At 47.7% G+C, this 21292-nt stretch overlaps 4 protein-coding genes across 4 annotated transcripts; all 4 read right to left on the reverse strand.

The window, feature by feature from the left end:
- Window positions 1-1029: 1029 nt before the first annotated feature.
- H6S33_001528 (uncharacterized protein) lies at window positions 1030-2879 on the reverse strand (the record flags this gene model as incomplete). The annotated part of the gene is made up of 4 exons (XM_044833316.1): window positions 1030-1121; window positions 1178-1292; window positions 1355-2370; window positions 2435-2879. The coding sequence occupies 4 exons, from the start codon at window positions 2877-2879 to the stop codon at window positions 1030-1032; spliced, it is 1668 nt and encodes a 555-aa protein (XP_044693589.1).
- A 796-nt stretch (window positions 2880-3675) lies between these two features.
- On the reverse strand, window positions 3676-4641 carry H6S33_001529 (uncharacterized protein; the record flags this gene model as incomplete). The annotated part of the gene is made up of 3 exons (XM_044833317.1): window positions 3676-3735; window positions 3816-4331; window positions 4429-4641. The coding sequence occupies 3 exons, from the start codon at window positions 4639-4641 to the stop codon at window positions 3676-3678; spliced, it is 789 nt and encodes a 262-aa protein (XP_044693590.1).
- Window positions 4642-5720: 1079 nt separating this feature from the next.
- On the reverse strand, window positions 5721-7373 carry H6S33_001530 (uncharacterized protein; the record flags this gene model as incomplete). The annotated part of the gene is made up of 6 exons (XM_044833318.1): window positions 5721-6453; window positions 6529-6559; window positions 6605-6640; window positions 6791-6877; window positions 7247-7287; window positions 7366-7373. 6 exons carry the CDS (start codon window positions 7371-7373, stop codon window positions 5721-5723), a joined length of 936 nt encoding a protein of 311 aa, XP_044693591.1.
- Window positions 7374-11139: 3766 nt separating this feature from the next.
- On the reverse strand, window positions 11140-14739 carry H6S33_001531 (uncharacterized protein; the record flags this gene model as incomplete). The annotated part of the gene is made up of 4 exons (XM_044833320.1): window positions 11140-11318; window positions 11404-11636; window positions 11764-12484; window positions 14709-14739. The coding sequence occupies 4 exons, from the start codon at window positions 14737-14739 to the stop codon at window positions 11140-11142; spliced, it is 1164 nt and encodes a 387-aa protein (XP_044693592.1).
- Between the last annotated feature and the right edge of the window lie 6553 nt (window positions 14740-21292).

A 21292-nucleotide genomic window follows, 5' to 3' on the forward strand; every position in this document is an offset into this window, starting at 1 on the left:
CCAAGAGTAATGCTACAGCTAGTATCAGTTGAGTGGCATGGAAACACTTTACAAAGAATAACTTACAGACTTCTGATATAACCTGTTCCCTTTTGTATCATTCCACAGGCTCAAAGGATAGACTCTCTATCGCCCTCTAGCTCTTGCATCATCATTTATCACTCGCTACAGCAGGATGTTGGATTGTTGTGATAGAACGAGAGACGATGAAGTGACGCAGTTGACGAGGAAGTTCGCAGTCCATCTGGCTCCCTAAATAGTTACTTTAGGACAAAGTATGGATATGATGTGTTCAGACACGGTTTCATTACTACTTGAAAAGCCAAGCCTAAACGGGATTAGTTATTGTTCGTATCCGAGTGATATTATATGAACCATAATCCACATTCTTGCAGGACAAGCGGGCAAAAACGAACAATCAACGGCCCCCGTTACAACTGACCTTTTGATATTTTTGTCTAGAGAGTAAAAGATCAGATGTATCTAGTATGGTTCTGGACCGCTTCCTACCACTGCGAATCTTCGCCCACCCTCTCACCGGTCGGCCGGCGGGCCCGCGCTCCCAGGGGCGGTGCCGTATCAAAGCAGCTCAGACCGCCGCCGGTTTTTCTTTTTGGGGGTAGACCGGGGATTTCGTCTCCCAAGAGACGAAGCTACCCGAAAAGGAGGAGGTCTGGGAATTCATGGGCGGCAGCTGTACGGAATTAAGTTTTGCTTGTGGTTCGCTGTTAGTAGAGGGACGAAATGAGTCTCGTGTCCATTACCTACGGACAGCTTTCTTTTCCCCGCCTGAGACGGCCGGACGGTAAAGAAATGACATCGAAAAACGACCATCGTCCGGTCATTACCTATATACTAGTCAAATCTACATGTAGTCTAAAGCTTCAGAACAAGAGCGAGTGATAACCCATGATTACAAAACCGCCGACACAGCAATCCCAAAATTGAAGTAGCTTCTCTTATTTATTGCAGCAAATCAACTAGCTACAAGAAACAACGTACGCAAAATTCTGCCCGACCGCTGATAATCTAGAGGTCGTTAATCAGTTTGTACATGTCTTCCACCTCCTTGACCGTGGTGGTCAAGTTCTCATTGCCAGTTTCCGTGATGAGGATGTTGTCTAGTGTTATGGATTAGTAGGCAATACTTAAGGGTAGGGTGGGAGTAAAGACTTACCTTCGATACGAACACCACCGACGTCCCAGTACTTGTCTAGGACATCCTTATCGATGTACTTAGAGTGCTTGGGATCTTCAAGGAAGGGGTTGATAATGAATTCACAGAAGTAGATCTACCGTACCCACGTTAGCACTCACAACTCTACGCTTCAGATATCACCAAACTACTACTCACCCCCGGCTCAACCGTAATGACCTCCCCAACCCTCAACGGGCCTCTCTTCCTCAGATAACAAAACATCTTATCCTCATCATCATAGTTCGGATGCCCGCCCGTATCATGCGTATCCATCCCCAACATATGCCCCAACCCATGCGGCAAAAACGCACAACTCGTCCTACTCTCCAGAATCTCGTCGACACTCCCATCCTTCAGGATCCCCAGCGCCAGCAAGCCCTCGATCGCAATCCTGTGTGCAAGGATATGGACATCATCCCACCTCGTTCCCGCCTTCGTCGCCTCGATCGTCTCCTTCTGCATCTTCAGCACAAGATCGTAGATCTGTTGCGACTCCTTCGTGAACTCCCCATTGATGGGGAACGTCCGCGTCACGTCAGAGGCATAGTTGTTATACTCCGCGCCCGCATCCAGAAGCAGGTTTAGCTTCCCCGCTAGCGTAACATTATTCTTCACATAGTGTAGCGTAGCCGCTGAGCGCCCCGACGCAAAGATACCATGGTACGCCTGTTTCGGCGCGCCGCCCGCAATACAGCGCTCCGTAAAGACAGCCTCGAGCTCGCGCTCATTCACAGAGCTCTTTACCAGGTTCATCGCGCGATGGTGTGCAGTCGCCGTGATCTCGTTTGCGCGGCGGATCAGCGCCACCTCGTAGGCATCCTTGATTGCGCGGCATTCCTCGATTGCGGTTTTGAGGCTACCGTTGGTGTCGATGCTGGTCCTGATCTGCTCTGGGAGCTTGGGGGAGAGCTGGCACTCGATGCCGAAGATGGGGTGGGAGCTGGCCAGAAGGTCCTTGTGCAGGTCCGGGGTGGTGTGCCGGACCTCATCGACGTCGTAGAGGGACTTTGCTTCAGAGATCGAGACGGGGAGGCCGGACCAGAGGACGGATGACGGGGAGATGGGAGGGATGTAGAGGGTTAGGGTCTGGCTGGAGACATTGTAGGTCAAGTATGAATCCGGGAGGTCGCATCCGGAGAGATAGTAAAAGTATCTACGCTGGCGGAAGGGAGCTGTTCCCATTTAATTAACTACCTACACCAATCTATCTCGCCGCACCCCATCGTGACAACTCACCCTCACTATCACAATCCTCCAGCAGCATCTCCTTCGCACTCTCCAGATACAGCAGGCCCTCTTTGAGGCCCATGAACTCCGCAACCCGCTTTGCATGCGCCTTTGCTGGGTACTTTCCCTGCAGCACGACGTCTGTCTGGGGGTCGATCTTTATTGCCAACATCTTATAGATGGCCTTCTTTCGGCGGTAGTGGAACAACTTGTATGCTAGTGCTGCGTTTAGTTTGACCTTGCGGTTGGGCGGGGTCGATGAGAATAATCGGTGAAGACGATGATGATGATGATGCTGATGATGATGCTGATGCGGGGAAGCGGCAGCAGCAGCAGAGGAAGAGAGCAAAGAGAGAGCTCTCAGGCACGTGAGGATGGCGGGGTTGGGGGAGGTGGGGGTGCGCAGGAGAAGGCCCGTGGATACCCGCGTATATATTAGACCAGCGAGCCTCATATGGGGATGGGTGACCTGCCAGAAGTATCACGCCCGAGTCAAACCAGATGGGTCACCTAAGTTACGATTATCTGCCTGCCTGCTTGACTATCTGCCTGCCTAATCTACCTACCTACCTGGTACGAAGCTACATGAAAATCAGTACGGTGATGTGATAATTATTTCGTGGTGGTGGTGGTGGTGGTGGTGGTGGTGAGGACCCTGCTTGAGCTACCCGGTCCGCTATCTGCTCTAGCATGGCTCACTACATGTAATTTATCTAGGGTGTGGAGATGTTTGGAATGCTTCCAACCCTGCATAAACAGAGCATACCGGCCCGGGTTTCAATACGCAGGGCACTCGTTATGGAAGCTTCGACTTTTGCACCCATCTCCAAACATTCTCATAAACGACACTTTCTTTGCTTTTTCTGACAGATGCGGCGCTAGTCTACTGTGGGGTAATCCGAATTCGGTGGGGGGAAATACTCAATTCGAGCTGGCGTAGGGCATGAAAGGAACAAACAACCATTATTACGCCAACATATGAAAAAACAAGCTATATACGCGGGGAAAGATGATAAACAAAGCTAGCAGTACGCTTTTTCCCTCCGGCCCCGCGCACAAAAGAAAACAAATCGGTATCAACGTTGAGGGAAGGAAAGCAAGAATCAACAACAACCAACCAATCCCCCATCTCCTCCTCCTCCTTCTTCTCCTCAATGCTGTGCAAGCCTTGCACCAGCTGTATACGCAAAACAGTTCTAATCAATAAAACAAATTCGTAAAAAGCTACACAAAAACGAGCATAGATACGCCTAATCCTTCCACCTGTTGAGAAACTTCTGCATATCATCAGGCTGTGGCGCCGGTGAAGCCTAAAGCCCAACACAAAAATCCCATTAGTATATGATCCCCCAACCCCCACTCCTCACCGCCAAACAAGAAGATCACATACCGAATTGACCAAACTCGTAATCGTGTAATCCCACGGCTGCGTAATGGTAGTCTGCACATTTGGCGCAGGGCCCGCCTTCTTATACACCGTATATGCACTCGTCGGGTACTGCATCCTCGGGCCCGTAGCCGTGATGCTCTTCCCTGGCTGCGTCTGCATCGGCGCATATCTCGTGGGCCCCGTCTGCATCGCATACGGCACATTCATCAAGCTGTTCGCCGCCGCCGTTCCCTTGGCCGCGGCAGCGGCATCTGCAACGGTGTCTGTCGACGCAGGGGGGTCATCATCGCCGACCTTTTGGGCAGCGACCTGGGCTGCGGTGAAGGTGCCTGTCATGTCGGACATCGAGAATCGCGGGGTGTAGTTGGTTGTCATGCCGCCAGCCTTAGCGACGGATTGCATCTTGATGAAGTAGATGTTGTCGCCATCCTCACCGTATGTTGGGTCAATGGTTAGTTTTGTGGATGTAGCTTCGGCGAAAATGGAGCCGACGACACCGATCGTGTGGTCGCAGAACTATCGCGTTCTATCGTTAACAACTTTTTTCTCTCTCTCGCATACAATGTGTATACATAAGCATTGAGGAGCGGAGGAATGGAATGGGGAAACATACGGGGTCCTTGTTGCTTCCAACGCACAGCCACATGGTGTAAGTGCTAAAATCCGATAAACTGGGGCCATCACCCGAGTCCTCCCACTCAACAGTCACCGTGACGCCAGGCTTCCATTTGGTGCTCCGAGTCGGGCTCGTGAACTTGACGTCCGCGGAAACTAGCGAAGCCAGGAGAGAGAACGCGAGCGAGGTGAGGGAAAGGGAGGTGCGCATTGCTAATAACTATTGTCGACAAAACAAAAAAGGGATTGAAGTCAAGATAAAGTTCGTACTACTCTACTAAACTATTGTCCGTCGTCGAAAATGTATGTACTTCGACTAAGAGAACGTTCGTGGGAGTTAATTCGGAGTGCAAAGCTGGTTTGGTGGTTGCTGGCTGCCAAGAAAGGGGCTAGCTGTGACAGCCACCCGTGGGTGCGTGGCATGGGCCCTTTCGAGTTTCTCCTGTTGATCTCCGAGAGAAGGTTCCAGATAAGGGACGCAACCAGACCAGAGAAAGCAGAGAAAGATAAAAAAAGACTGGCAAAAGGAAAGATGCCCGAGATGAACCTTGAACTCAACACACGCATCCAGAGACTCCAATCATTTCTCCGACACCATACCTCGGTCCTCTGTAAGACTGTAACTTTCCTGTTTCTGCGTGTGGATGCGGTTTGGTTGACTAGCTGCATACCGTATCACTCGGAAATGTGCGCAGCAGCATGAGGCAAGGAGATGAGGATGTCCAAGAGAGATAACGTTCTGGTCCGCCATCCAGGATAACAGCCTCTTTATCTTTATCTTAGTGCTTCTTTGCCGAAACCATAAGATGTGCTTCTGTCGTGACAGGACAGATAGCCGGGTCAGGATAAAACATGTAGTAATATCCCGAAATGTCTAGGAAGCATGTGCAGTGAGACTTCTTCAGCTACTGCATTAGTTTCGCTGCTTGCAGCGTTGGGAAAAAGCTTGGACACAAGCCATCACAGAAAACATAGCCATTAATATACATGTACTAACTACTAATCAGATATAACTACACGGAGAGAAAAAAGCCTCTACAGATGCCTACATACAGCTCATCACAAGCCCACGCAAGCCACCACCAAATACCCTATCGTATATACTAGTATCTTCCTGACATTTTTGAACTGGGCCATTATTACATACACCCAAAATCATGAGCTTAGCGTATTTTTATATAGCATACAATATCAGTCGCGTCCACAAACGTCAGGAAAATACGAGTACACTAGCTCATTGCCTATAACGCATGTAACCACCTCATCTAATGCAATGTTCAAAGCCTCTATCTATTCCACAAGCTTCCTTCTATTCCCTCTTCTCCTAGCCCTATCCCCACCCACCCCTCCATCCGTCCCATGGATCCAATCCAGAAACTTAAACGTACCAAAGTTAACCACCACCTTCTCATGATGCCAATCATGCCTCCTAGACAGTCCCTCCATACTCCAAATGGCATAGCCCGAGTGTACCGAACAGCTCTCGAGCGCCACCATCGCACAGAATGCCCAGAAGCTCAAGATATGACAATCCTTGAGCACTAACATCCGAGGCAGATGCAGCGGCAGCAAATTCGATACCACAAACTCCGCCGGATGCGCATATTGCGCTGCGAGCGCTATTGGCGCTGTGAAAGCATGGTGCTTGCGATGGATACAGGCGTAGAACTTGCGTGTGTGGAGAAGACGGTGGGCGTAGAAGAAGATGACCTCGCAGACTATGACGGATAAGAGGACATCGGATGCGAACTTTTTGAAAGTGGGGAGCTGCCTGGGTATTGGTAATGGAGGGAATAGCGTGATGAGTGCCGCGTGCGCGAGTATGCCAATTACTTGGTTCTTGAGTACTACTGCTATGCAGTGTTTTGTCTCAGTGGCCGTTGGTGGGGGCTGCGTGGGCTGTATCTTGTGCGCAGCTGAAAAGGCTGGGAGTATCCGCTCAAGAGATAGGTACAAGAGACTCGGAACCCAGAAGTAGAATATTTGTACTATCAGAGCTCCTGTGAGCTCTAGTAACAAAGGGCTGTGAGAGGTGACGATATCAGACCATATCCTAGATAGCTGCGAAGCCATTGAATGCATATGAAGATATGAGAACCTGTCTTGTTCACGCTCCCGCGGTCTTTGTACTTGAACATCTACATTTAGTTAAGTGACGAAATCGCTACAAATACGGGTAGCGGTCGCCGGCCGTATTCCTCCGACAGAATCTTGGATATAATTGACGTCAGTCCCTAAATTAAGTACGTATTCCATGGTACATGGGTTAGGGTTCTTCTGATTAGTAGAAAGACAGCCTAGCGCACGTGCTTGTCACAAAGCTTAATTCTGCTTGGCACGCTACTTGTTGAGCCTCTCACCGTTTTGAGCGATATCAACAACAAACATTTCCACATGCCATTTCAAAATGCTTCTCGCGCACCCCTTCGAGAAACAACTGCCGGTTCCTGACCAGACGGGTAGGGAGGACACGATTAGTATTGTGGTCCCAGAGTCAGGTCCAGGAAACACGGGTTTAGCGCCCATACGATACCGTTACAGGGGACATATCGATCGATCAATCATCGAGCGATCGATAGATTTCCCATGTGAGTGAGAGAAAAAACAACTCTCAAAAGACGGTTTCCAGCCAGTAAGCTTCCGTTTTCTAGCCAGAGCTGCAACCCGAGAACTCCGGACAGTTGATCCGGTCCGGAACCACACGGGCTTAGATAGGGGAATGGGTGTAGGGGGCTGAATTTAAAGACACAGGATAGGAGGATTAATCCAAAGTAGGGAGGAGGGGGGAGTAGATAAAAAGAGTTTGGTCCAAGAACCTGGCTCATTGCCGGTCCGGAAAAATGCCCTGCCACCTGGCCTGGCAGGTAGGTTGGTAAACGATGTCAAAACTTTATCTCCACGTCTAGAATATAGTGGGAGTCGTCGTTGTACCTACATGTACATGCCTTATGTAAAATGCCCACTCTAGCTAGACAGACAACTTCGCGTCTCCCTCCTTACCTCGCGTCGTCCCACCCATTCATCCATTCCCTCATTCCTCGAATCCTACTCCCCTTCCAAATTTCCCCTCCCCCTCCTCAGGTTACCCCTCCCCCTCCCACCTGGTCCGTGCGTGCCTGAGGCTCCACAAGAGAGACAGGCGAGTGAACTTGGCTACTGTCGTTCACGGGGTATTGGCGGATACTGGGTGATGGCGGACAGGGCAAAAAAGAGACAGCCAAGCCAACTTTTACCAATACCCAGTATCCGCCAATACCCCGTGAACGACAGTACCAGTAATTGGAGCGATCCACGTGCCAATCACATGTGAGAGTCGCCATTATCTCTCAACGTCTGTCCTGTCAGAACATGAGTAACCACAGCATCCCAATCAACCCAATACAACCTCATGATAGCCACACGTTTATCAAAAAGGGGGAATCGCTCTCCTGTCAGCCAAACGAATAAAGAGAGATGCCTGTGCCCTATGGCAGATCCTCGGGCAATCAGTACATGAGTATATTGTGGGTACGCACACCTACATACACCGTACATAATGTAGATAAGTAACCCTACCAGCATTTTAAAGCACTCTATTCTGGATCTGCTGCCCCTTCGTTCACAGCACGTCTACCTCAGTGCTCTCTGGATCTGGGTAGCTTGTCTTTTGCCGCACCACTCATCTCTCGCTCTCCACCGTGCCCAATTGCAACAGCCAAATGCCATACTCGACTCTACCTAGCCCCGCCGATATCAATTTACCCGCCAGCGCCTTTTAAATTTTGCCGTTTTCAATCCGGGGAAGGAATTCGAGAGCAGGTGTGGAAAGTGAATGCTAGGCCAATAGCTCGTCATTTGGCGATGGTTATTAGAAAACGAATACCTACATCCTACCTACGTTCCATGCACCACATACCTTCATCCTACATGCTTGTCTGCTGTTCGTCTGTACACACACATGTCAATTGTTAACAGAGGGGCAGTACATACAGTATCACAAGCTAGGTACAGCTACTCTACATGTCTCACCTCACCGTAGATTGCAAGAATACACCACGAAGCTCAGAAGAAAAACCTCAAAGCTTCACTCCTAGCCCCACCACTCAATTGAGAAAAGCCAAATCCAATTCCTCAGGCCCCCTGTACATCACCAACGATCGCACAGTAATCTGCAGATCTAGCCAGAAATATACTCTGTGTCCGTCATCGTACTTTGGCAAAAAAAAGATTCACCCCTCCGGAGTGAGTTGAATGCCCTTCCTTTCCTTACCTTACTATCCCCTCTTCCATGCCAGCCAGCGAGTAGCCCCTCTCTAGCTTCCCCTCTCCTGCCACACCACCCACCACCACCTTAATGTACTCCCAACAGCCACATGTACGTCCTCCCACCACACCCTCACAGGCAAAATCACAGGGAAAAAATAATAAAAAAAATAAAAAGACCCAATGGGGGAATAAGAAAAGGGACAAAATAAACTAAATGCAAAAACATCTGATATCCCCTCTCTTAACCCTGAGCTCATCTCATCGCAGCTCCGGCCGGTACATACTGCATACTGGGCTGGGCTGGGCTGGGCTGGGCTGGGCTAACCCAGCATTATCAAAGACTGACTGGACTGTCTTGGGGCTGGGAAACCGCTCGGACAACCCGGGCAACCAATTACTCCCCTCTGAGATTTCATCACCATGGGCCAGGGCCAGTCCTGTCCGAAATATGCCGCTGGGTTGCGAATCCCACCACTGGGAATCCGAACCGTATCGGCGCTGCGGCGCTGGGGAAAAGCTCAGAGTCGTAAAAGTAAACCTAGGAATAAGTACTCCTAGGTACTCTAGAGGTGCGGTATATATTTCCCTTTGGTCTAGCGCCGTTGTAACGGGTTCGTTGAAATGTTGAATTATTGCTTTTTGGGAGTAGTTTTCATCCCATCCAAAGTACCCAAACGAAGAAGGAGAAAGCCCTGGAGGGGGGCAGATCAGTTACTAACTCAACCTCCAACTATCCTAATCGGGGAGCGAGCGAGGATCCCTCTTCGAGAAAACAGGATTCATGTGGATGCTTTTGGCGAGCAAGTAACAACTCGGATATGGAGATTTCGATCTACAGTCTATGTAACCTCTTCTCTACTACACACGCTGAGGTAAATATTCCATAGCCAAAACAAAAAAACACCATACCCCTGGCTGGCCGGCGTGAGAGAAATAAGGTAGTCGATGTTGTGGTGATACAGGGCAGGTATCGCAATTAACGACATTCTGGATATAGAACAGCGCCTGTTCAAAAAAAGGAACATTCTGATCACTCTATTTAGTATTCACTCCCTGGGGGGCTTTCAGCGTCATCATCATTGTCAAATAACCTCGTCACAATACTTCTCGTCTCCGAACTCGAATCCTCAACCCCGCACCCGGCCGGCCCCCCCGCTGCCCTACAGTGCCTAGGAACAGTATGATATGATCATCTACCTTTAGGCCTAGTCAGTCACCCCTAAGATTCATCAACCGACAGGCACCGCGCAAATGACATTGATTTTTGAGTCAAAAAGCCTGAGAGTCGCAATTCACACCCGTTACACCGGATGAAGTCCACCCCTCCATTCACTTTCACGAGGAAAAGTAAAGTTGGTGCTTTTTTACTTCTGATCTCGAATTTCTTTTTCTTACTCTCTTCTCCCCTCTGCCTCCCCCTCCCCCTCCCCGACAACCACCCCACCTCCCTATCGTCATTGGCGTTCCCGCGCCTTTCCAGAAAGGCTATCATAACATCGTCATGATCGACGGGATCCAGCCGGAGGTATTTGAGGAAATTAAAATAACGGGCCGAGCGCGCGCCTCTTGGGGTATTGCGGGTTATCAGAAATATAATCATCATCAAACATGGTCGTGAAAACATGAGCAGCATGAAACAATTAGGCCGGAGTTGAGTTTCTAAATGCAATTGCAACTGCAAGGATTCTCGAAACTGAAAAAAGTGGTCTTGTTTCCCTTAAATTCCCATTTTCCATTTTTTCCCATTTTCCCCACTAGACATTTTATCCTCTAAAGAGAGTGAGAGAAAGAATTAAGCGAACAAAAGAAAGGAAAGAGAGAAAGTAAGCAAAAAGAGATGAGGAAGTAGTTCCTTTTTTTCCCTTTTGATCCTTCCCTTTTCTCTCAACTTCCCCTCCGAATTAAGCAAATTATGTCGTCCCCGTAACAAAAACATTAATAAGCGGTTCAACACAAGCTCGAGTTGTTGCCAGCACGTGTTGTCGAGAAGAAAAAAAAGAAAAAAGGAGTTGACAAGCCCAATTGAAAGAAAGTAAACCCATCGCCCATTTGGAAGAGAAGAAGGAAAAACCAGAAGTCGCAGGAAAAAAAGATTTGAGACAAAGAATTCAGATAATGACCATCGGCCCGCCACCACATCTCATCAACCGAGATCCCCAAAACAGTAGAAAGGTATCATAGTTAAAAAAGATGAAGCAACGGAAATACATTTTCTTTTCCCCTCCCAAAAATGCGAATCAGCGCAAACCACGTATGAAGTTCGCCGGGTATATTTATCGAAATGGAAAAAAACAAGATCGCATGCCTCAGAAAAAAAGTAAATAAAAGGAAGAAAAAAAATAGCTCCAGACCATGACTTTGCCCCGTAATCCCAACCCCAGACAAAAGAAAGAAAATATGAAAGAAATAGGCCCAGCGTACAACTACAATGCAATGAAGATAGGAGAGAGAAAATGGTGGCGGGCTATACATCCAGCATGGCCGGTTTCGCTGTCACCTCCTTTTCTTTGGGGCTAGGCGGTAACACCAATGCTGAAGTACCCATAGTGACTTGTCGGTTTACCGTCTCCCTCAAGCTCGCCACCTGTTTCTCCATTGCAGCCTTGTCGACCTTCAAATCGAAGTTCATCAAAAAACAAAAGCCTATTTGTGGGAAATGAATTAGTAACTAAAATCCGAGACATTGCCTACCAAGGCGGCCGGTTTGGGGGTAGCAGGTGACACTTACTGACTTCGAGCCTACTCAGCTCGTACTCGCTCAACCCTCCGACCTTTGCGAATCTTTTGTGTGGGTAGCTAAGATCCTCCAATCCCTTGCTCGCTACTCGTAAGGCGGCAAGAAGTAATCGATGAACATTAAGGCGGGTTAAGGGAATGACGCGTTCTGTTACTGCAAGGCGGTGGAGGTACACTGAGGCGGCGAGATATACGGCTGTTGATAATGGGCAGAACCGATGTATCCTGGAATATCACGTTAGCTTTCAAGTAAACCAATAGCATTGAAGCAATCAGATGATAGAATGCAAATTTTCTTTGATCCGAAAAGTTCAATCAGGTGATAAAATCATCCAAGGATGGAGGTACAAACCGGAAGAGGTAGTCCTCAATTGGGATCTCAGGTGCAGCTTTGCTCCAGAACTTTCGTGTAATTGAAGCATTCTGGTGAATACCCTTCGCTCCAGCACCGATGATCTTGATCTCCCCTCCATTGCTCAAGAAGTCATCATCACTATCTTCATCCCTGAACTCGTGCTTGTGTTTGACGTGAACACCATCCAAATCCTGGGCCATGGTCTTGCCAAAGCTGAATCCTGTTGAGACGGCTGTAGGGTGAAGCTCCTCCTCCATCTCAGGTGTAGCAGGGTCGCTTGGGGGTGGAGTAGGGGGCACATCTCCAGTCATGGAGACGAGCATCTCAATGCTCCTTGAGAGTAGTGTCAGGGCAGTTGTCGCTGGCAAGTGAAAGATATCTCTATCGTCTGCACGCATTCCTAGCGGTTTTGGTGATGATCCCCTAGCTGCGCTTGTTGTTGAAGCAGCAGCAGCACCTTCTGGGTCGATTGCAGGGTGTGGTGGAGGCGGTGCCCCTACCTGGGGGATCTTCTCATGGTCGAGGATGACATGAGGGTGTTCAGGCGTGTAGGGTGGTGGTGGGGAAGCAAATGGAGAACTCATTGCGATGGCAGTGTTGAAGCTTGTTGGAGAGAATTTCCTTCCTCCGTAGGTCGAGGTGCGTAGTTTTGAAAGAAGGGCTTCCGCATGGCAGGCATGCTGCGAAAGGAGAGTGTCGGTGGCCGCCACGGTGAAGACTGGGTTACCCGAAGGATAGAGTGGCCGAAGTTGGCTGGACTGATAATTAGGGGCGTACAGGCTACGACAACACCACTAGCAACAAAAACGACACAACGAGCTGCCTGCTTTAGTTACTATTTAATATGACGGTTGACTATTGCCCCGGAGACGGATGCGCGCTTCTGCGGTGACAGGTGTAAATGAGGTATGAATGAGGTGCTATCGTTTTCTTGATCGTTGGATTTTTTGATTGCTTTTCAACGAAGAGCTGTCTATGTTTTATGTTGCAATGATCGAAAAGACTTAAACAGACAGATACTGCTGGGATAATATATAATAGACTGGCAGATAGAGAGAACTTTCTCTGTTCTGGGGCTTGCGTATTAATGTATAATAATGTGTGTAAGGTCAAGTCAGGTAAGGTGGGTAAGGTTTGATGTGGTGCAGCAGGTAAGTATGTATAGACAGACAGTCTGTATGTAGAGTAGTAGGTGGTAGTAACAGCAAATTTAGTAGGCTGTAGGCAGGTAGGTAGTGGTTGTATGTAGAATATATGCGTATGCGTGAACCGGAAGTCCAAATTCAAATGAGGCGTTTGCTGTGTTATATAGAGTAGTTCTCTTATGCAGATGATGCTTGAAATATGTATGTCCTCGAGCTTTCAGGAATCCAGGGCACTGCACTAACTAGTCGGTTGAGCGGCGGGGTGTGGGTAGGGGAGGTAAGTAAGTGGGTATGGATGGCATGTAGGCAGACAGCAGGTATGGTATAGTGAGTGTTCCGTACAGAGGTAGTCAAGTATTGATTGAGTAGACACTCTACTTTAGTTAGGTCAGGTCAAGTCTCAGGTCAAAAGAAAGATAAATTTGAGCGGAATTAATAACGATCAAGCTTCGCTCACAATCTAAAACCGAACGGCACTTAACTCGCACTTCTTTATTGTGGCAGAGCGAAATGGATAGGTCAGCTGGAGATGCCTGGCTCACGCTACCTGGACCCTTGGTACTACCACTACATGATGATACGATGCTGTAAAGGTAGTTCTTTCTTTCTTTCTTTCTTTTACCCTTTCGCTCTCTTTAATTTTCGAGGCCCTACGATTGATTCTCTTCACTCTCTCTGTGTCTCTTCTGTGTTCTTTCCTATTGCCTGTTGTCGCTGGGTATATCTCTCGTTTGGTCGATTTCGCGATTTTTTCGATCCCGATTGATTGACAATGGGGAATAGCCCTGTTTTCCTTTTCGTGCTCCTTTACCCTCCAAAAAAAAAAAAGAGACACGTCGTAAAAATTCTCGAATCTTAATAGGAACGAAACGATGCAATCCTTCTATGGAGCTTAAGCTAGGAAAACATGGAAGGGGGGGTGAATTCGGAACCACAGCGGACACATGAGACCGCACGGCCGAAAGAGACAACAGATGTGAGAGACAAATACGCCAGCCAACAATAGCAGTTATCAGCACCGCATCTCACCCCAAACTGACAGCGCAGCAGCGAGTGAGGGTCCGTTCAACTGCTCAAGCCCGAAAAAGGGACCGGTTGCGGACTCCTTGCGGCCTCCGAACAGCTAACTAACAGGGCTGGCTCTAACTCAAGGGGCTGCTGTACATACTGCTCTTGCTGCCGCCGCGGACGTACCCACCCGCTGTTGCTTCATTTGTTCCACTTACATCTTATACATCCACAGATAGGCGTGTAATTAGGATGGAATGAATGATAGTAAATTGAAGGTAGGGAGGGGGGATGTAAGGAGGTTTAGGTTGAAGGACCGATCTCGGCCAGATCTGTATCTATGTTGTTCTTCTGATGCTGCCCTTCTGTGTTTCTATTCGTTTGTTTGTTATCTGTTTGTCTATCTTGAGCTTGTTGTCTCTCCTCTCTATCTCCCCAGTCTCTTTGGCCACTTCACCCAATGTGCCATCTACGGGGCTATCGAGCTATCGAGCGTTCTATCTTCTATCTGTCGTGGATATGTAGTGCAGTACATGCAGCTCGTCTTTCCCTGGTCTCGATTCCAAATTTTAAACAACGTGTAGACACGGAGAAGAATCCGAGATGCCGTCCATAATCTCCTAAGCCAGGGTCTGGAGGGGGTAGTCTCTTCTTGAGCCACAAGATTAACGGTTTTGGCTATCCCTACGCCGGGGCGTTATTCCAGACCCTCCTCACCAATAGATTGCACATTACCACACGCGTTTTGAGTTAACTCTGTCTGAAGAAGGAAAGGGAAGGGGCGTATACCGTCGTCGATATCGAACCAGCCCACCGTCATCTCTTTCATCTCTCATGTCCAGGAAATGATCTTGAAAGAATTGCGGGGTGCTGCCCCACCTGGTAATGTTCAATGCTGATTAACGAGTTAGCGTAGTCGGAGGGGTTGCGGGCATGGGCCGGCGTTGCCCTTTCGCCCCCATAAACTGCCGCTACTACTAGCTAGCTAACAGTAGCTGTTTTTTTCTGGAAGGAGAGTCCCTGCATGAGAGAAACGAACCCTCGAAAACGGACCAATCACTATTACCAGGGTTTGTGATTGATTCCACCCGCCTCTTCCTCACCTCTTCCCCCTCATCCCCACAAAGCGGACGTACGAGGACGTCATAAGTTGACAACCATCGTAGGTACAATTAAGCCTCGTGACAGTTGAGAAAACAAATGTTTCCACTTTCCCATCCTCTTTTTTCTTTTCTCACGTTGATAATGATTGTCCGCTTCGTTGTTGTCCCTTGAATGGACCCTTGATCGTCATTTCAACGCTTGCTTTTGTTTGGGACACGGCTCTTGAGAGGACAATTCGAAAAATATGGCTTGCTTCGTACATTTTACAATCGCATTTCTCATCTCGCTTTGCCTTGACATCAGTTCTCGGTTACTCTCCACATGGCCATCCCCATGCACGACTTGCTACCTATCCGCCGCCTTCGGGATGTGAATATTTCCCCAAGCTGACTTGTCGTACGGACTGACGATGCTGCTGCAACGGCAACTGAGTGATCATAATTCATAAATTGTTGAAAAATACAATTACCACCCCTGGGATGGCTAGATGACTCGCCGGAAATGTATCATGTACCTATTATTTTTTTTCTTTCTACTCTGGTAGGCAGCTGTCCTACGCAGGTGATGTTCCCCCAATTGAACGCAACTGCAATTGCAAGGGGCGGGATTGCGCTCACCACTAACACCTCAGTAACTACATGTACCTACTAACAACTACGGCCCTTGTCAACCGCTACTGTCAAAATGAAATTTTCCTTCGTTCCCGGACTCCCGGTATCGTGAGCTAATACTCGGATCAAAGTCCATCCAATCCAAAGGTCCAACATTTTCTGCTGAGGTCACGCGGGAGGTCCTGGACTCCAGGTGGCGGGGAGTAAAACAACCACCATAAAGAGCAAAGAGAAGAAAACACACGATAGTAGACACACCCCTCGGAAATCCACCCTAAGCGGGGGCGTGTGTGTGGGGGGGATGAGGAAATCAAAGCCCAGGAAATGAGATGCGACTGCACTCTGCACTGCAACTGCAACTGCAACAATAAAGTAGAGATGCGGCGCTTCAAAGGCACCTCTTTGGAAAATGGTCAGGAGATGTTAAAAAAAATTCCGAATAGCCTCTGGTAGGGCTAAAGAAAGTCCGGAGGTTAATCTTTGCTTTTCTCTACGGGTCTCTTCATGGGGATGTTTGAATCTCGAGTAGGTAATTTTTGCTTTTGAAGTCTCTCACTCGTCAATTTGCAAGTCACCCATCCCGTCTAGTATCTTGTACATACCAGGCTGCACATAGGTTCCCTTCGTTGTTTTTTCCCGTGCTTCTATGGTTTGGTTTGAATTATTCTGCCATACCCATTAGCTAATTATCTTCTTTCCTTGCTTCCTTTTTTCCTTTCAACTCTAGGACCGTGCTCTGAGGTATGGCATCAGATGCAACTCTTGAGATTTTCCCCATCTTTTTTATTTTTCCCTTACCCTTTCGAATTATATTTTCCTTTGCTTTTTGAGTCGTGGCTGACGCCTTTCCCTCCGCATTTCCGATCTGCTCCTCGCTTCCCCTTACTGAACCTCATCTATCGCATGCGCAGACATGATGTGTATGTAACGTACGAATTGTACATGAAGTACCCCGCCACACGTACATGCTCTACTCTGGTAGGGGAAATCTCGGCCTCAGTGCGGTGCAATGGAAACTAGAAAAACATCAGGGCCCTATGGCATAGTAGGTAGGTTTAGCCGTTTCTTCTAAAGATTTTTTTCTCGCCTTGTGCTGCGGTATATCCCATGAATAGATGGTTGACTTTTTTAATTCGCCGTGCTGTAACTGTTTTGGATCTGAAATACCATCACGAGGGATGCTGGGGGTTGTGTAGACTGGGTCACTACCACTCTAGATGTAGGAATAGTCACTTCAGGGTAGTCTAGGCGGCATATCATATCCTGTTTCAGCCGCCTGCAAACAGAAGGACCCTGCGTTTCCCGCGCGCTGGCTGACGACAATGATCGTGAGATTTATTTCCCGAACCCCCGAGGTGGTCGGACTTACCGTTGATGCTTTCCCTTTTGCCCTATTTTTCTGGCTAGTGTCGAGGGCTACTGTAGTACCGAGTTAGTACCGAAGTTTCCGCAGGGTCTTGTTTCTAGTTTCTTAGTTTTGGCTCGTTCAGCTCCACACAGATGTTTCGCGCAATTCGCTTGACAAGTTACAACGGCCACGATACGAACCGTTGAGCTAAACAAAGAGCACTACAAGGCCAGTGCACTCTCGTCTCGCCTCGTACCGCAAATGGTGGTGTAGGAGGCAAAATTGAAAAGGCTGGAAAAGGTCCTTTCGAATTCAACCGGAAACCCCAGATTTTTTGTGCCCACGGTAACACATCGCCGGTAAACCTCCCCCTCCCCTCTCCCATGTTCCATCTTAGGCATTTACCCATCTCTCCTCATCGCTTGTGCTCATCGCATCTCTGTCCCCGCGCATAAATCTTCGCCCGGCGGCGGCTTTCGGGTTATGTTGTGTGGGGACAGGGATCGTGTATATGCATCTTCTCGGCAAGGCAAAATGTACATGGAAGCTGGAACTTTCTTCCTCTCACTCCCAACCCCCATCTAGAAACCGGGTAAGGAGCAATACATGGAGAATATACCGAAAACCCGTGATCGGTATAACCAGGGATATGACTGCAATATAGATGCAGTACTGTCATAGTATTTCGATTTATTTGGGCTTATGAAAAAAAATCTGGAATGTTAAAGCCCAAGTCTTGGCTCTAGCTGCATCCCGGTGGCGCCCGGGGACGTCGTTTGGGTTAGTTGGAGGACGTTCAATACTCTTAGCCCTCTAGAAGAGGCTGGGAGAGTTAAGGAACGTCAAAACTCAATAGTTGAAATTGTTCCCTCTTAGGAAGCATATCCACAGGTCAGAAGACATGGAGCAACGAATATTGTAATCCGGACGGACATACGTGAAGATCTCCCTTCCAATGTTTCTCGGGCCTCGTTAACAGCTGTCCATCCCTCCGAGAAGCTCGTGTTGGTGGGTTTATCCTCGGTCGTGTGAACTTCCCGATGGAAGCCGTAGCTATATCTGACTCATTTGAAACTTAAAGGCTCGGACTATGTGTGGAGGAGATGCATGTGTTCACGTGGTTCCAAACACAGCCGAAGAAAACCTTCATACGGACCACCCCTTTATAAGAGATCTCGATCATACCCGTACTCTAAAGATGTAGACAGCTTCTAAAATGGACTGGGTCTGCATGATGGCTCCAGCAGGCCATCTCGAAATGTAGGTACCGATGTCTCGAAGGCTGTGTAGCCAGAATTTCAGATGGTTCCTTATTGGGCATATTGAAGCTGGGTGAAGTCGATCGTGGATAGGGTTATTGCGAGCATATGGTAAGACAGAACTTATTTGGGATGTGAGACTTTGCTTGTGATATTGGAAATAAGCTTTCAAATGTTTCCCCATCTAAATCTGGCAAGTCTATCAACAGGAGATTAATAGTCGGTAAAGAACAGGATTATCAGAATACCATTGGTGTTAACAGCACGACCAATCTGGTCTCCAGTACGTCTTTGGCTGGTGTCGAGACTGCTGTAGTTGCAATAAAGAATATCCTCTGAAAAGTCGAAGAGATAGGAATACCTCAGTTCGTAAAGAGATAAAAGGGTTGTTTGCCTTGAACACCGGGGGAGGAAGATGATGTAATCAAGGTTGGATGTTGAAGTTGACGTTGAAGTTGACAAACATAACGGGAACTAAACGGCTGTCAATAACGTTGCTCTCAACTCTACCTACGTAATGCGTGTTATAGTTTCAAAAGCTATATGTGATGTTTAGATTGTTCGATCAATCCGGTTTTACCCAATCCTCAAATTGCAAAGTGCATGCTCGTGTGACCTTGCAAATCCACCCGCAAGCCACACTTTAGACTTTTGCCGAGAACTAAAATCAAGTACCGCTAGCGAGGCGAAACGATTGAGTTAAGCTTAAGCCTTCAATGTTGGTCCAGCCGTGCATACTACATGTATATAGTTCGTGGAACAAACAAAACGAAACAAAGCGCACATCTGGATCGCCGTGGCGAGTGATCGGCTATGATGCAAATACGGTAGCGTGACCCTAGAAGAAAACCAAAAAAAAAATCAAAAAATCAAAACCAAACTGATGATCGTCATCGAACCATGGAGTCTGCGATGAGCTGAATTGAAGTGCATGGACAGCCAGGAAAATTTTCAATGAGAAGGCAAGGATCTTCATGTGTGAGGGCGGTTAAGCAGGCGCAAATTGATTAGCATCCCATCCCAAACTTAAGTGCAACTAGAGCGAACAAAGTGTAGTGAAGTGGGAAACAAGTTTGTTTCTTGCTGCTCTAGAAGTCACAGTAGCTAAGACTTCGTACAGGCTATGGCTGATCGTATCCATGTTTGTCTACGGGTGGCCTGAAACAAAAGCTCTGAAATTAATAGAAAATAGCCGCAGTAAGAAGCAAAAAAATTCATCATTACCCAAATACTGGGAGAAAAATGGATATATCCAAAGTTCGTCATAATATAACTTTAATTCCCAACTATCATTGTCGTCTCGCCTGATCGCTTCAGTCCCGTATCCCTCCGCGCATAAGTCTTGTTGGGATTCGAAATATCCATAACTCTATTGACTATTACCCCGAGTATATCTCTCAACACAAGCGCACATGAAATAGAGACAAAGCTACTAAAAAGCAATTAGGCCTCATCGTTAGTCGCATGGCTAGTGTAATATATGCTATAGACGCCACTTCCACCTGTCCCCTCCCGATGCATAGGATCTCTGTACATACTAATTGGTAGTGCCCCGTTTGCCATTTATTTCGGCGCCCCGCCTCGAGCTGCGGTTTCAGTACCCTGCATATGTGGAGAAGCGGGGGAGTACATTAGTTGCTTGAGTGCGCGATGAGGGGCACCGCGCCCGGGGTATATCGGCCAGAATCCTTGTGCCCTATATCGACAGTACATATATATATGTCGATGTCTGTTGACGTTATCATGCATGCAGATATATATTATATGACCCGGAGGTTATATATACAGCTCTGGATCGATGCGCATTTCTTATTGATGCGTACGCTTAAGCTTTGCTCTGCAATTAATTGGTCCCTTGGCATTCTCGCCGGCCGTAGTTAGGCCATAGTGGGTGAAAGCCCAAGTCAAGCACAAGCACAGATATGTCTGTCCCATTTCGATACTTGTAGGTGGGTATGTCCGCGGCCGGTTTTGGGGGATGCTAGTGTTCACGGTTATGTCACTTGACGAATACCACCTGCCGAAGATCAGTGGAGTTTAGGCCAATAGAAATAAAAGGAATCTAGAAGATCCCGCAGCTTGGATATTTCTTGCAATAATCAAAACCCCGGTTCAGAATTCTTCGAGGGATCGACCTTAAACGCCTGCAACTTCCAACCTCAAGAGCAGTTTTCATTTCGACAGCTGTCATCTAGCTGCAGCTGGATACATGAATGAGAGATGAGATAACCGATTTCTACTTCAGGGAAAGAGATCGATACAGGAAGCGATATGATATCATACCGCATCAGGAAGCAACATTGACGTCTACTGCACTATAAAAAATATGATGAAAAATAACGCCGCAAACCCTGACCTTCATTCGGCGCCGGTATAGGGAATCAATTTAGGAGAAACTGATAACTTCGGGTGGTAACACACAGAAGCACTCCTAGGTAGTAATCCATGAATATATAAACCGTCGATGCTGACCCCCCTTGTATTCTGTAAGACAAAAGCCGCAGCAAGATCTTAAGATCGGTGGAGGATCACAAATTATGATAGAATCTGTTGTCTCTAACTATGTATTACCCTAGCTAGAGAAGGATGTCTCAGGTCTGTATCGACGGTTTATAGGATATCGTAGACACCCACCTTAAATAGGACTAGCTTTGATTAGTAGTGAGAATTCCGAGTGATACTTCATGACATAAACTCAGACAGCTCCTTTTTTTTGTTTTTGTTTAATTCATACTCGCGTGCGCTCAGACAGGTCGTGTAACAAAGAGTGAACTCAAGGTACTTGTATTGAGATCCAGGGAGTATGAAGATATCTGCGTATCAATCTACTGATACTATACGGCCGAGCTAATTTTAACTCGATCATGTATATCTACTTTGCGTTGTAATGCCGGGCCGTGATATTGCGGATGCAAATGTTTAGATATATGGAAAAGGCCTAAAATGACACAGTTCGCTATGGTCCAAAATAGAAAGCCTACTCGACCTCACCCCTTGCTTCTCGACAGAAAAATAGCCTCCTAATTTATTTCACTAGAAAAATAAAATAAA

Source organism: Morchella sextelata (assembly GCF_020137385.1).
Source record: "Morchella sextelata strain SCLS chromosome Unknown scls_11, whole genome shotgun sequence".
NCBI lineage: Eukaryota > Fungi > Ascomycota > Pezizomycetes > Pezizales > Morchellaceae > Morchella > Morchella sextelata.